General features: G+C 20.7%; 5 protein-coding genes across 5 annotated transcripts; 3 read left to right on the forward strand and 2 right to left on the reverse strand. All coding sequences in view use genetic code 6, as the record gives it.

Moving 5' to 3' along the window:
- Positions 1 to 319: 319 nt before the first annotated feature.
- On the forward strand, positions 320 to 3,016 carry TTHERM_01263970 (hypothetical protein; the record flags this gene model as incomplete). The annotated part of the gene is made up of 1 exon (XM_001029872.1): positions 320 to 3,016. One exon carries the CDS (start codon positions 320 to 322, stop codon positions 3,014 to 3,016), a length of 2,697 nt encoding a protein of 898 aa, XP_001029872.1.
- Positions 3,017 to 4,556: 1,540 nt separating this feature from the next.
- On the forward strand, positions 4,557 to 6,427 carry TTHERM_01263980 (MNN4 protein, putative; the record flags this gene model as incomplete). The annotated part of the gene is made up of 3 exons (XM_001029873.1): positions 4,557 to 5,511; positions 5,861 to 6,057; positions 6,401 to 6,427. The coding sequence occupies 3 exons, from the start codon at positions 4,557 to 4,559 to the stop codon at positions 6,425 to 6,427; spliced, it is 1,179 nt and encodes a 392-aa protein (XP_001029873.1).
- Positions 6,428 to 6,630: 203 nt separating this feature from the next.
- On the forward strand, positions 6,631 to 7,233 carry TTHERM_001263981 (hypothetical protein; the record flags this gene model as incomplete). Its single annotated transcript, XM_012797350.1, has 1 exon — positions 6,631 to 7,233. The coding sequence occupies exon 1, from the start codon at positions 6,808 to 6,810 to the stop codon at positions 7,231 to 7,233; it is 426 nt and encodes a 141-aa protein (XP_012652804.1). The 5' UTR covers positions 6,631 to 6,807.
- A 397-nt stretch (positions 7,234 to 7,630) lies between these two features.
- On the reverse strand, positions 7,631 to 11,563 carry TTHERM_001263982 (kinase domain protein; the record flags this gene model as incomplete). Its single annotated transcript, XM_012797351.1, has 18 exons — positions 7,631 to 7,706; positions 7,894 to 7,983; positions 8,091 to 8,180; positions 8,288 to 8,377; positions 8,485 to 8,574; positions 8,682 to 8,771; positions 8,887 to 8,976; positions 9,084 to 9,173; positions 9,281 to 9,370; positions 9,477 to 9,566; positions 9,658 to 9,701; positions 9,881 to 10,174; positions 10,232 to 10,291; positions 10,341 to 10,429; positions 10,493 to 10,690; positions 10,748 to 11,102; positions 11,178 to 11,273; positions 11,333 to 11,563. The coding sequence occupies 18 exons, from the start codon at positions 11,561 to 11,563 to the stop codon at positions 7,631 to 7,633; spliced, it is 2,253 nt and encodes a 750-aa protein (XP_012652805.1).
- Positions 11,564 to 14,825: 3,262 nt separating this feature from the next.
- Positions 14,826 to 16,375, reverse strand: TTHERM_001263983 (kinase domain protein; the record flags this gene model as incomplete). The annotated part of the gene is made up of 9 exons (XM_012797352.1): positions 14,826 to 14,901; positions 14,957 to 15,046; positions 15,154 to 15,243; positions 15,351 to 15,440; positions 15,548 to 15,637; positions 15,745 to 15,834; positions 15,942 to 16,031; positions 16,139 to 16,228; positions 16,347 to 16,375. 9 exons carry the CDS (start codon positions 16,373 to 16,375, stop codon positions 14,826 to 14,828), a joined length of 735 nt encoding a protein of 244 aa, XP_012652806.1.
- Positions 16,376 to 16,421: the final 46 nt, after the last annotated feature.

A 16,421-nucleotide genomic window follows, 5' to 3' on the forward strand; every position in this document is an offset into this window, starting at 1 on the left:
TATTTGTATGACTATTATCAGTAATTTAAGTAAATTAAAATAGTATAATGCTGATACCAGAAAAAAATTTTACAAATATTATATTTATTGAAAAAAACTTCATATTTTTTAAGATTGGGAGGGAGATCATATAAAAATATCTTAAAAACTATGAAGAAATTATAAAATAAAATAATCTGTTCAAATTTAATTAAAACTGATCAATTATTAAGCGCGCGTGAAAAATTGCTATAAGACCTTGCTTGGTCTGTCTTCCCAAATATATCAATTTAATTAAAAAAAATACAAAATAATTAAAAAAAATTGCTTGAAAAGAAAAATGAATTTTGAAAATTTGAAAGTTTTACAAACTAGCTTCATTAAGTTATGCCTTAATTAGCACAAACCTCATTTAGAATTAAAATAAGTAGAATTTATGAATAAAAAATTAAAATATTCCTAAAATTAAATCGAAATATATGATTTTGGGCACGCTAAAGTATTTGATCATCAAGAACAAATTCATAAATTACTAATTATTTGCCTATATAAAGGATATGAAAGTTAAACTGAGTTTTACTTAAGAGTTATGAAAACTGCTGTAAGAAGTGATATCCTTTTAAACTTAGTTAACCACTATTACTTAGATGATAATCAACTTTTCTATGTTTTTGAAATGGAATGTTTTGATGAGACATTAAATGCATTTTAGTAAAAGCATTTTGTTGATGGCTAAATTATTAACTCTTTGAAAGATTAAATTACTTAATACTTCTTCAAAACTCAAGAAATAATTTAAGATTATAAATAAGATCTTCAATTCTACCAATTCTACATTAAATATACATAATAAAAATAACTCTAAATTAAGGTTAATTTGATAGATCCAAGTTTGAGTGATTAATAATTAAAGTAAAAATAAAATTAACAAAGTATAGGTGAATAAGAATGTGAAGGACGCTTAGAAAACTAAGATGAAATTTTAGTAAATAAATAATAAAATTTAGACTAAAGTTAAAATAAAACTTAGATTGATATTGAAGATGAAGAAAAATAAAATTTCTTAGAAGCAATAAATTATATTAGTAATTCAATCAATATGCAAATTTAAAAAAATGATCTTGTGAGCTCTGTTTAACACTTTTACTCAAATATTTTAAATTTTCATCCTTTGGAAATCTTCAAAACTGTTTAAGAGTACCCTATGTATTAAAGTTTCGAGGAAATCTCTTTCGGTGAATAAACCTTTTAAATGAAGGTTCAAAAACGAGGATAGACTATTTTACTAGAAGGAAGTAAATATAGTTCTTTTGATTAAGCTTAACAGATAGCAAAGTAATATGAAAGTTTAATCAAAAATAACCAGTTTTTTACTACATTTATTAACATAGAGTTAATCGTAATTAATTGCTTACAAAATTATGTTTTGGTGGAAAAAAAATATATTCAATAACTTGAAAAATAAAATAATAATTTGTATTGCTTTGAAAAAGAATATAAGTTTAACCAAGATAAAAAAATTTTAATTACATTGAACAACTTAATTAATTTCAGCTATTTATTACTGATTAAAAATTAAATATAAATTACTAAAATCAATCCTAAAAATATAATTTGGAATAAATAATAAGATTTGGTTGTAGCTAATGTGAAAAACTAACATAATGATAACTCTAACTTTGAGTAAAATGATTTTGGACTTTAAATTGATTCATTTAGCTTTTAAGAATCTTCAGAATTTTATGTTTTCATAATTGAATCTAAAATTTAAAATTGCCTTAAAAAATTAAATAAAGAATATAGCAGCTTAAATAACCTGAGAAAAGCTACAGGAAATGCTGTAAAATAATTTATCTTGAGTATTTCTTAATGTGAATTAGAAATGGCTTTAGATTAATATAATAAAATTCAAAACATATTAAATAATTTAACTTCGCTTAATGATTTTAGATCAAGAAGTATTTAATATTCAAAAACAGACATGAATAGAATTTAAATAACATTTAACTTGAATAAATCTTCAGTGAAAGGAGAGAATAATTTATAAAAAATATAAAATTTACATATAAATAACCCTTCGCTCCAAATTTATTTAAAATTTCATGCAATGAGCTTTGAAAATTTTATTTGTACAAAAAAAGTTATTTTAGAAAACCCATCTATTCATTAAATTGAAGAAATGAAAGAAATTTTTTCAGAATACCATAGCAAATTATTGGAAGATTTGAAAGAAATTATTTCTAAATACAAAGGCATATTATTGGAAGAATTTTTCGATAAATTAATATAATTCATATAAACTTAATTTGAACTAGAATTCTCATTACAAATTCTAGATTAATAATTCTTAGATCTTGAAATAAGTCAAATTATAAATAAAAATGATTTAACAGAATACTAAATTTAGTAAATACAAAATTAGAATTACACTGTTTTGTAGTTTGATTTCTCTCCTAATGGATATATAGATTAATTGAAGATATTATTTTTAGATGAAGGTGTATTCTTTTTGCTTGGTGAATGCCCATACCTTCTACTTAAATACACATCATCTAAACAAATAAGCAATATGATCAAAACTATTTTTTATTTAAACAAATATAAAACTATCTTTGGATTGGATTATCTACATAAATACTATGCCTATTAGACAGAAAAATAAGAAGTATGGATATTAAATGAATTAAATAGTTTAAATTTAAAGTAATTGACTTTGAATTTTTATGAGACTGACTATGCGTTTAACATTTCAGGATTTAATTCTATCATTTAATTAAATTTAGAATTTTTTTATTTTGATTATTATAAAGATAAACTTCCTTAAATGGTAGAATAAATTTAATTAACAAATTTAAATACTATCAAATTAACACTTATAGAATCTTTTTATAGGCAAATCTAACCCAAAGAAAGGTAGCTTTGTGCTTTATACAAACTTAAGAACCTTGTAAATGTTATTTTTTAACAAGATAAACATGATATTACATATGGTTAAGAAGGATTTGATTCAATGACATATATTGATAATTCTTTTTGATTAGAATTTATATCATGAAGCGAATTATAAAATATATAATTTAATTTAATGAAGATAAATAAATAATAATTGGTCATATTAATATAAATGTATTTGTTTTTATGTGTTTTTTATTTCAATTTAAAAAGTGATGAAAAATAATCAAATTCAATATTAATTTTAAAAACCATATTTATTAGCTTAAATGTAAAAATTTAATTCTCATTCTTTAAAAATTTGTCTCTGAAATTCAATTAAATTAATTTTCAAAAATTTCAATTAAAAATGAAAGTATGAAACATGTAAAATTTAAAAAATAATTTTAAAGTAGATATTTTTTTGTTGAAAGAACTAACTATAATGTTAGCATAAATAAGCTGAAATAAACTACTGATTTTATGCTTATTAGATCATTTTAGAATTTTTACTTACGACTTTATCTTTGAATTAATGAAAGAAATATCTTTTTTTCAAAATAAAATTAAATCTAGTCGCTAAAAAATATTAAATTAGTTTATTTAATAAATTCTTCTTGAATTTTCAAGAAAATTTAAATTATGATATAAAAATGATAGAAATTAGAATGTTTTAAATTGAAAATAAAATTGTTAAAACATAGTGAGATTTTTAATATGCTTTTAAAATAGATAATATTTGGCTTAAAGAGCTAAGAATTTTAGTACAATTAAGCTTGATTATTTGATTAGTTTGATGTTTATGAGATCATTTTATAATTTATAGGACCTTATCTTCTAAGAAAATATTTTTTTTTTTAAATAAAATTGAATCTAGTAAATTATAAAGTGCGAAATATATTTAATTAATTTATTTAATAAATTCTTCTTTGAATTTTCACTAAAAATAAGTAATAAAATGAAAATGATAGAAATTAGAATGTTTTTAATTGAAAATAAAAGTGTTAGTTAAAATATGGTGATATTTTTTAAATATTTTGAAATCTATAATTTTTGGTTGAAAGAGCTAAGACAAACTATTAACACAAATAAGCTGCTGGATTATCCAATTAATTTTATGCTGAGATCATTTTATTTTTTTTAAGACCCTATTTCGAATTAATGATAGAAAATATCTTTTCAAAATTAAATTGAATCTGGTAAATAAAAAGCGCGAAAAAAATACTAAATTCATTTGTTTAATAAATCCTTCTTGTTTGCTAAATATCTTAGAGTTTTTCTTTTAATTGATAAAATAAAATAGCTTTCAAAAAAAAGCTGAATTTTAATTGAGTCTATTTGTATGACTATTATCAGTAATTTAAATAAATTAAAATAATATACTGATAACAGAAAAAAAATATTACAAATATTATATTTATTGAAAAAAACTTCATATTTTTAAGGTTGAGAGATCATATAAAAATATCTTAAAAATGATGAAGAAAATATAAAAGAAATAATCGTCTTAAAATTTAATTAAAATTGATCAATTATTAAGCGCGCGTGAAAAATTTTAATTTGCTATAAAACTTTGGCCTTCTCAAATATATCAATTTAACTAAAAAAAATACAAAATAATTAAAAAAAATTGCTTGAAAAGAAAAATGAATTTTGAAAATTTGAAAGTTTTACAAACTAGCTTCATTAAGTTATGCCTTAATTAGCATAAACCTCATTTAGAATTAAAAGAAGTAAAATTTATGAAAAAAAATTTTTAATATTCCTAAAATTAAATCGAAATATACGATTATGGGCACGCTAAAGTATTTGACCATCAAGAACAAACTCAGAAATTACTAATTATTTGCCTATATAAAGGATATGAAAGTTAAACTGAGTTTTACTTAAGAGTTATGAAAACTGCTGTAAGAAGTGATATCCTTTTAAATTTAGTTAAACACTATTACTTAGATGATAATCAACTTTTCTATGTTTTTGAAATGGAATGTTTTGATGAGACATTAAATACATTTTAGTAAAAGCACATTGTAGATGGTTAAATTATTAACTCTTTGAAAGATTAAATTACTTAATACTTCTTCAAAACTCAAGAAATAATTTAAGATTATAAATAAGATCTTCAATTCTACATTAAATATACATAATAAAAATAACTCTAAATTAAGGTTAATTTGATAGATCCAAGTTTGAGTGAATAATAATTAAAGTAAAAATAAAATTAACAAAGATTTCAAAGTATAGGTGAATAAGAATGTGAAGGACGCTTAGAAAACTAAGATGAAATTTTAGTAAATAAATAATAAAATTTAGACTAAAGTTAAAATAAAACTGAGATTGATATTGAAGATGAAGAAAAATAAAATTTCTTAGAAGCAATAAATTATATTAGTAATTCAATCAATATGCAAATTTAAAAAAATGATCTTGTGAGCTCTGTTTAACACTTTTACTCAAATATTTTAAATTTTCATCCTTTGGAAATCTTCAAAACGGTTTAAGAGTGCCCTATGTATTAAAGTTTCTAGGAAATCTCTTTCGGTGAATAAACCTTTTAAATGAAGGTTCAAAAACGAGGATAGACTATTTTACTAGAAGGAAGTAAATATAGTTCTTTTGATTAAGCTTAACATATAGCATAATAATATGAAAGTTTAATCAAAAATAACCAGTTTTTTACTACATTTATTAACATAGAGTTAATCGTAATTAATAACCTTCAAAATTATGTTTTGGTGGAAAAAAAATATATTCAATAACTTGAAAAATAAAATAATAATTTGTATTGCTTTGAAAAAAAATATAAGTTTAACGAAGAAAAAATAAATTTAATTACATTGAACAACTTAATTACTTTCAGCTATTTATTGCTGATTAAAAATTAAATATAAATTACTAAAATCAAATCCTAAAAATATAATTTGGAATAAATAATAAGATTTGTTTGTAGCTAATATAAAAGATTAATAAAATGATAGCTTTAACTTTGAGTAAAATGATTTTGGATTTTAAATTGATTCATTTAGCTTTTAAGAATCTTCAGAATTTTATGTTTTCCTAATTGAATCTAAAATTTAAAGTTGCCTTGAAAAATTCAATAAAGAATATAGCAGCTTAAATAACCTGAGAAAAGCTACAGGAAATGTTGTAAAATAATTTATCTTGAGTATTTCTAAATGTGAATTAGAAAAGGCTTTAGATTAATATAATAAAATTGAAAATATATTCAATAATTTAACTTCGATTAATGATTATAAATTTTGTATATAGCTATCAAAAAGAGATATTGATAGAATTTAAATAATATTTTACTTTAATAAAAATTTTTTTTTAAGATAGAATAATTTTTAAAAAATAAAAAATTTACCTATTAATAACCCTTCGCTCCAAATTTATTCATTCAAATTCCATGCAATATATTTTTTAAATATTATTGATATTGAATATCCGTCTTAGGTTTAAATTTAATAATTGAAAGAAATTTTATCAGAACACCATGGTAAATTATAAGAATTGAAAGAAATTATTTCTAAATACAAAGACATATTATTGGAAGAATTTTTGGATAAATTAATATATTTCTTCTAAGCTTTATTTAAACTAAAATTCTCATTACAAATTCTAGATTAATAATTCTTAGATCTTGAAATAAGTCAAATTATAAATAAAAATGATTTAACAGAATATTAAATTTAGTAAATACAAAATTAGAATTACACTGTTTTGTAGTTTGATTTCTCTCCTAATGGATATATAGATTAATTGAAGATATTATTTTTAGATGAAGGTGTATTCTTTTTGCTTGGCGAATGCCCATACCTTCTACTTAAATACGAATCATCTAAACAAATAAATAATTTGATCTAAACTATTTTTTATTTAAACAAATATAAAACTATGTTTGGATTGGATTATCTACATAAATACTATGCCTATTAGACAGTAAAATTAGAATTATGGATATTAAATGAATTAAATAGTTTAAATTTAAAGTAATTGACTTTGAATTTTTATGAGACTGACTACGCGTTTAACATTTCAGGATTTAATTCTATCATTTAATTAAATTTAGAATTATTTTATTTTAATTCTTATCAATATAAACTTCCTTAAATGATAGAATAAATTAAATTAAAAAATATAAATACTATTAAATTAACATTTATAGATTCTATTTGGGAAATCAAGCCCAAAGAGAGGTAGCTTTGTGCTTTATACAAACTTAAGAACCTTGTAAATGTTATATTTTAACAAGATAAAAATAGTAAAAATTGTGATTATGGAAGGTTTGATTCAATAGAATATATTGATTATTCTTTTTGATTAAAATTAGTATAATGAAGTGAATTATAAAATATATAATTTAATTTAGTGAAGATAAGTAAATACTAATTGGTCATATTAATATAAATGTATTTGTTTTTGTGTGGTTTTATTTTAATTTAAAATCTGATGAAAAATTCAATATTATTTTTAAAAACAAACTATATTTTTCAACATAAACATAAAAATTAAATTCTTATTTTTTATAAAATATATATTAAATACAAATACAAGGGTTACAATAAAAAAAATATCTATATTTAATTAAAAAATTTTTGATATTTTCAACAATTTAATTTGAAATTATTTTATAACAAGTAATAGGAATATCTGCTATTTATTAAAAAATCTATTTTCACTATTAGCAAATCATTCATTTTATTTAATAAATATATTTTCAGTATTATATATTAAGTATCATATTTTTTCGAAACATATTTTCCAACAATTCATCTCCATTTAGCTAGTTATAACTAATTATTTTTAAATTGTATTTTAATTTTACATATTAAATGTTATTATAAGAATTTAAATATCTTCAAATTACCTTAAGTAATTTAAATTTACAAAAATACTTAAATAAATAAATATTTATTTTATTTTTTGATTTTTTTAATTATTTATTTAAACTATAAATTGAGAAAATGTGTAAAAAATTACTCAAGAGCAAGGGTTAAAGTGGAGAGACTAGGACATTTAGCTATTTCGGAAGCTACTGCTTTCGCCCCATCTGGGCCTATATTGTTTGATCTAATTAAAATTTACAAAAATACTTAAATAAATAAATATTCTTTTATTTTTTGATTTTTTTAATTATTTATTTAAACTATAAATTGAGAAAATGTGTAAAAAATTACTAGAGGTAGAGGCTTAAAGTGGAGATAGTAGGACATTTAGCTATTTCGGAAGCTACTGCTTTCGCCCCATCTGGGCCTATTTTGTTTGATCTAATTAAAATTTACAAAAATACTTAAATAAATAAATATTCTTTTATTTTTTGATTTTTTTAATTATTTATTTAAACTATAAATTGAGAAAATGTGTAAAAAATTACTGAAGAGCAAGGCTTAAAGTGGAGAGAGTAGGACATTTAGCTATTTCGGAAGCTACTGCTTTCGCCCCATCTGGGCCTATATTGTTATTACTAATTAAAATTTACAAAAATACTTAAATAAATAAATATTCTTTTATTTTTTGATTTTTTTAATTATTTATTTAAACTATAAATTGAGAAAATGTGTAAAAAATTACTAGAGGTAGAGGCTTAAAGTGGAGATAGTAGGACATTTAGCTATTTCGGAAGCTACTGCTTTCGCCCCATCTGGGCCTATTTTGTTTGATCTAATTAAAATTTACAAAAATACTTAAATAAATAAATATTCTTTTATTTTTTGATTTTTTTAATTATTTATTTAAACTATAAATTGAGAAAATGTGTAAAAAATTACTGAAGAGCAAGGCTTAAAGTGGAGAGAGTAGGACATTTAGCTATTTCGGAAGCTACTGCTTTCGCCCCATCTGGGCCTATGTTGTTTGATCTAATTAAAATTTACAAAAATACTTAAATAAATAAATAAATAAATATTCTTTTATTTTTTGATTTTTTTAATTATTTATTTAAACTATAAATTGAGAAAATGTGTAAAAAATTACTGAAGACCAAGGCTTAAAGTGGAGAGAGTAGGACATTTAGCTATTTCGGAAGCTACTGCTTTCGCCCCATCTGGGCCTATATTGTTTGATCTAATTAAAATTTACAAAAATACTTAAATAAATAAATATTCTTTTATTTTTTGATTTTTTTAATTATTTATTTAAACTATAAATTGAGAAAATGTGTAAAAAATTACTAGAGGTCAAGGCTTAAAGTGGAGAGAGTAGGACATTTAGCTATTTCGGAAGCTACTGCTTTCGCCCCATCTGGGCCTATATTGTTTGATCTTATTAAAATTTACAAAAATACTTAAATAAATAAATATTCTTTTATTTTTTGATTTTTTTAATTATTTATTTAAACTATAAATTGAGAAAATGTGTAAAAAATTACTGAAGAGCAAGGCTTAAAGTGGAGAGAGTAGGACATTTAGCTATTTCGGAAGCTACTGCTTTCGCCCCATCTGGGCCTATATTGTTTGATCTAATTAAAATTTACAAAAATACTTAAATAAATAAATATTCTTTTATTTTTTGATTTTTTAATTATTTATTTAAACTATAAATTGAGAAAATGTGTAAAAAATTACTGAAGAGCCAGGGTTAAAGTGGAGAGAGTAGGACATTTAGCTATTTCGGAAGCTACTGCTTTCGCCCCATCTGGGCCTATATTGTTTGATCTTATTAAAATTTAAAAATTTATGATTCTGAGTCTTGAAATAAAAAAATATTTAAAAAGTCGATATATATTTTAATTAAAAATAAAATTACAATGCAAAATGAGCTATTTTACGATATTAGAAATCAGAGGCAATCTGTTTTTAGGTAAAAAATAAATTAATAAAAAAACAAAACCGTAATTTCTCTTCAAAAATTTCCTTGCTAATTAAGAGAAAAGAGAAAAATTTAGGATTTATAAAAGGAAATAGTTTTTTTTTTTTTTCAAATGAAAATTAAGAGAATTGGAGAATTTATGGTAATAAAATATATTTACATTTTAAAAAAAAGTAAATTCTTTAGAATAAAATTAATATCCATATTTTTAATGCAGATCAGCAATAATAGAAGATAAATTCTTTCTTTTTTCCTGATTAAATGCAACGGTTTTTAGAATGATATCATAGATTTTTGTGTTTCTTTTTATCAATTCGTTTTTTACAAGATAGCTTGGTTCAAATGGAATTTTAAAGCCATGTAGGCAATCAAGATTTTTTTATTTAAGAGATGGTTCCAATGTTTCAAAATTGTCAATAACAGCTAAACAAACTCCTAATGAAAAAATTTCACTCTATTTGATTTTAATTAAATCAAATATTTATTATAATTAATATATTATTTATTTTACCTAGAATGTATATAATAAAGTGTTAAATATCTCAGGTGATATATACCCAAGAGTGCCACACTTTTTATTATAATTTTAATTATTATTATTTTTTAATTTAAAAATTTACTGCTCCTTTAATAGGTTTGTAGTCTTTAACATAGTTTCCATTATCATTAATCAAATTGTAATACATTTTTCTTGCTTAATCAAAGTCAGCTAATTATAAAAAAATATATTTAAGAAAAAAAAAGATAGATATATAATTTTTTATTTAATTACTTAGTTTTATGATTGGAACTTTAGATTTATTGCTGTCGATGTAAAGGATATTCTCAATTTTAATATCTCTATGGACAATATCATTGTAATGCAAGTAGTTAATAACATCAATTACTTAAATAGCTATTTGCATTTTCTCTTCTTCATTAAGTTAAATCTTATCTTTCTTTAATCTGTTAAAGTATTGCTTTAGGTTACCTAATAAAATAAAAATAAATAATTTGCTTGTTTTATCTATTTCAATTTATTTAATACCAGAGCATTTTTCAATTTCATATACGACGAAGTCCTCTTTTTTGGTAACATCTAGGTAAAAGAAACCATAGAATTTTATTACAAGTGGCATTTAGCAATCTCTAATTATCCCAATTTCTCTAACAATTTCATGTTTGGATGAAACTCTCTAGATTTTTAAAGCTGAGTGTCTTTTTTATGATATGTTGTAAACTCCAAGAATTAAACCAGTAGCCCCAACAGAAATGAATTCAAAATTAGAATCAAACTAAGTATTTTTTAAGAGTAAATAGAGTATAATTTGATATTCAAAGATTTCAAAAGGCTTTTCTTTCAACTAGTTAAATTCTTAAATCAACATTTCAAATTTTTAATCCTAAAATACAGTTTTTCATTATTATAAAAAATAAATAAATTATATTAGAAAATTAAATTTGAATTTAATGATTACCTTGTAGATTTTAGTAATTTAAAGTAGTTCAACTTCTTATTTCTTAGATTTTTCTGCTACACTCTTCTAAATTTAAAAGAGCTATTCAGCTTATTTCTGTAGTTATTTCTTAAAAAAAAAACTAATTTATGACTTATTAAAACAAAAAAATTTACCTTATTTAGTATGGAGGAAATCTCAACATCTAAGTAATTTTAATTCTAAACAATGAACTGAATTAGTAAATCTACAGCAGGTGTACGATTTTGAGGATTGAATTCTAGGCATTGCTTAACTATCCTGTAAATTTAAGATTGTCTATTTATCTAAAAGCTTGAGAAAATATTTCCGAACTAAATTTCAAGTTTTTGCTAATTTGTTGTTTTTGTGAAATCGAAGGACTGCATATTATCTAGCTCTAATAGCACCAAGCCAACAGAAAATATATCTGACTAATTTATTAAAATAATTTTTATTTAATTTATATGTTTATGAAGAGATATATTATTTTTGAAATAGAATTTGTTATATTGATCAAAAAAAGAATAAAAATTAAGTTGAAATATTAATTATTAAATTAAGTAAATATACAGCTTTTTTGAATACTCCTGAATCTACTTCTGGTGCACAGTAAGATTGAGTTCCTTTCTATATTTAAATAAAAAATATAGAAAACAAATCAAATAGAATTTTAAATACAAATTGGGAAAAATAGATTCTAGATTGCTTGTTCTATAGTGCAGATGCAAAAGCTAGGTCACCTATAATTAAATTTTTATTAAAATTTAAGATATAAAACTTATTAAAAAAAAATTATTTGAAGGAATTTTATTAAGGTTATTGAGACTTTTGTTGATTAAAGGTCATTTAAAAATAGAATTTTAAAAATTTTATATTTTAAATTTGCAAAAGTTTAAATGTGTTTGCTTGTTTGTTTACAAATAAATATTTTATTTTCAGAACTAAATTAATCAATTTAATAAAACTATTTGTTGCAAATTATTAAGTTTAATATTAATTATCTAAATAAATAACTTTAAATTAAAGGTTTTGAAAAATTCTGTCACCTCCCTTCATGCATAACTGTGATTGTTTCCCTTAAGAGAAAACACTTATTTTACCATCTTAAATTTGAGCCGTCTCTTAAATTAAAAGAATTATGGTATACACTTAAAAAATTTATATTCTGAATCATCATATGTTTTAGTAAAATATGTGCATTTAACCTTTAAAATTCAAAATTAATTATCTAAAACAATATTTTTAATTAAATTTAAATGAGAGAGTAAAAAAAATTATTATTTCTCTTTAAATTTATTTACTAATTATTTAATATTTTTTTTTCCATCATTATTAATAAAATATGGAATGGTATAATATTTTCATTGAAAAAAACCAGAAAATAATTTTTTAAGAAGGTAAAAACTAAATTAATTGTAAATAAAATAATTTATTCTTCTCTAAAATAGCCATTCTTACTTTACTGAATATTAAAAATCGAATTTAAAAGTCAAACTATGAATAAAATTACCCTAACTACAAACAAAACAAAAAAATAATAATAATAGTATGCAAATTATTTAAATTCAACTTTAATACTTCATAAAATTAAAAATTAAAATTAAATTGTAAAGCTAAAATCATAAAATAAAATGAATCAGATAAAAAGAAGTAAGAATAAAGAAACTCAATAAAATTAATAAATCTAATTAATACCTTTATTCAACTTATGTCAATTTCAAGAATAAAGAAAAAATATAAAAAGCTTTTTGATTATTACTATTACTATTAAAATATTATAGTTTTGCTACTCCTTAAATAAAAAAGCTTTAAAATTATCAGAATTTATTAATTTAAAATTTTAAAAATTTAGCTATAAACGAAGACATTCGTGTAAAAAAACAAGAATAACAATTAAATGTTATTAGAAAGTAAAGATCAAAATTAATAATTAGTAAAAATGTAGAAATTCATAAAAGCAAATTAATCTTTGATAATTCTTATTCCAAAAAATGAAGACATTTTTTATTATGATCGTTTTTGAGGTGATCTTCTTACCCTTAAATGTTTTGATAATTCTAAAATAAAAAGGCAAAAATAAAATCAATTTAAATTAATGAAATTATCAAATTAATCAGAATTTATTTATTAAAAATTAAAATTATAATTTTAAAAATATAGCTTTTAATTTAAATATCCAAATTAAGTTAGTGAAATTATCAAAAATTATTAGAATTTATTTATAAATTTAATTTTAAAAATAAGCTTTTAATTTAAATATCCAATTTAAGTTTGTGAAATAAATTATCAAAAATTATTAGAATTTATTTATAAATTTAATTTTAAAAATAAGCTTTTAATTTAAATATCCAAATTAAGTTAGTGAAATTATCAAAAATTATTAGAATTTATTTATAAATTTAATTTTAAAAATAAGCTTTTAATTTAAATATCCAATTTTAATTAGTGAAATTATCAAAAATTATTAGAATTTATCTATTAAAAATTTAAAAAATTTAACTTTTAATATAAATATCATAAACTACATACGTGTAACAAAAACAACAATTAAATTTTTATATAAATTCAATTTTATAAATTATTAAAAATTTAATTAAAAAGTAGAGATAAAAATTAATTCTAACTAAAAAAAAGTATGATTAAGTTAATAATTAAATAGTGAAAATGAAGAAATTCATTTAAGTAAATCTTTATTAGATAATTCTTGTACTTAACCTAAAAGATAAAGCATAAAAATTCTAATCATTATTATTATTATTATTATTATTATTATTATGGTTGAGATGACTTTTTACTACTGAATTTATAATATATGTACTCTTTTAATAAATGAATTACTTTTCTTATTTATGGAAACCTCCTATTGAATCTATTTAGTCGTTTTACATATGCTAAAAAAGTTATCTAAATGGGGATATTTTAATATCTATGTAATTTTCATAATGAAATAATTATATATCAGATATCTTCCTTTGAATTCATTTGATTTTAAATTATTATAGCTTCTAGCAATTCTATTTAAAAGTTTATAATTTATTTTTTATATTTTGAAAGCTGCTCTTTTATATTAGTGTTATTTAAAAATCTGCTTTGAAATTTATTTATGGTACATCTTATTTATAATTTCAAGAGTTATTGAGTAAGCCTAATAAAAATCACTGTATTTTTTTGCTTAGAGAAAATATAAAACCTTACTAAAATTAAATATTGCTTTTAAATTTTAATATAAATTAATTTTAAACTTTTAATTAATATGTAATTTTTTGTCAATTAGGATAAATCTTATCAATATCGATTTACATAAATGAGAAAAATAATTGAAAATAAAGAGTTGATTTATATTAATTAAAAAATAAATAAATAATCTAAATTTAAATAAAATAATTTTTATTTTCTAATATTTATTAATATATTTTATTTTTAATTTTAATGAAATTATTAAAAAACATAAATTAATAAAATTTTTTAATTTTAGTATTTTCTCATTTTATCAAAATACTAAAAAAATTAACTGTATTAATTAAAAAATGCTAATTTTAACAAATATAATTTGAAATTTTTTATAACAAGTATTATGAATTTCTGCTATTTATTAAAAAATTTATTTTCTCTATCATCAGATCACTCATTTATTTAAGAAATATATTTTCAATATTTAATATTTAGTATCATATTTTTTAGAAATATATTTTCCAACAATTCATCTCCATTGAGCTTGTTATTACTAATTATTTTTATATTGTATTTTAATGTAAGAATTTAAATATCTTGAAAATTACCTTAAATAAAGATTTAAAGTGGAGAGAATAGGACATTTAGCTATTTCAGAAGCTACTGCTTTCGCCCCATCTGGGCCTATATTGTTTGATCTAATTAAAATTTACAAAAATACTTAAATAAATAAATATTCTTTTATTTTTTGATTTTTTTAATTATTTATTTAAACTATAAATTGAGAAAATGTGTAAAAAATTACTCAAGACCAAGGCTTAAAGTGGAGAGAGTAGGACATTTAGCTATTTCGGAAGCTACTGCTTTCGCCCCATCTGGGCCTATATTGTTATCACTAATTAAAATTTACAAAAATACTTAAATAAATAAATATTCTTTTATTTTTTGATTTTTTTAATTATTTATTTAAACTATAAATTGAGAAAATGTGTAAAAAATTACTATAGACCAAGGCTTAAAGTGGAGAGAGTAGGACATTTAGCTATTTCGGAAGCTACTGCTTTCGCCCCATCTGGGCCTATATTGTTTGATCTAATTAAAATTTACAAAAATACTTAAATAAATAAATATTCTTTTATTTTTTGATTTTTTTAATTATTTATTTAAACTATAAATTGAGAAAATGTGTAAAAAATTACTCAAGACCAAGGGTTAAAGTGGAGAGAGTAGGACATTTAGCTATTTCGGAAGCTACTGCTTTCGCCCCATCTGGGCCTATATTGTTTGATCTAATTAAAATTTACAAAAATACTTAAATAAATAAATATTCTTTTATTTTTTGATTTTTTTAATTATTTATTTAAACTATAAATTGAGAAAATGTGTAAAAAATTACTCAAGACCAAGGGTTAAAGTGGAGAGAGTAGGACATTTAGCTATTTCGGAAGCTACTGCTTTCGCCCCATCTGGGCCTATATTGTTTGATCTAATTAAAATTTACAAAAATACTTAAATAAATAAATATTCTTTTATTTTTTGATTTTTTTAATTATTTATTTAAACTATAAATTGAGAAAATGTGTAAAAAATTACTGAAGATCAAGGGTTAAAGTGGAGAGAGTAGGACATTTAGCTATTTCGGAAGCTACTGCTTTCGCCCCATCTGGGCCTATATTGTTTGATCTAATTAAAATTTACAAAAATACTTAAATAAATAAATATTCTTTTATTTTTTGATTTTTTTAATTATTTATTTAAACTATAAATTGAGAAAATGTGTAAAAAATTACTAGAGGTAGAGGCTTAAAGTGGAGAGAGTAGGACATTTAGCTATTTCGGAAGCTACTGCTTTCGCCCCATCTGGGCCTATATTGTTATCACTAATTAAAATTTACAAAAATACTTAAATAAATAAATAAATATTCTTTTATTTTTTGATTTTTTTAATTATTTATTTAAACTATAAATTGAGAAAATGTGTAAAAAATTACTATAGACCAAGGCTTAAAGTGGAGAGAAAAGGACATTTAGCTATTTCGGAAGCTACTGCTTTCGCCCCCATCTGGGCCTATA

This window comes from Tetrahymena thermophila (genome assembly GCF_000189635.1).
Source record: "Tetrahymena thermophila SB210 genomic scaffold scf_8254662, whole genome shotgun sequence".
NCBI lineage: Eukaryota > Ciliophora > Oligohymenophorea > Hymenostomatida > Tetrahymenidae > Tetrahymena > Tetrahymena thermophila.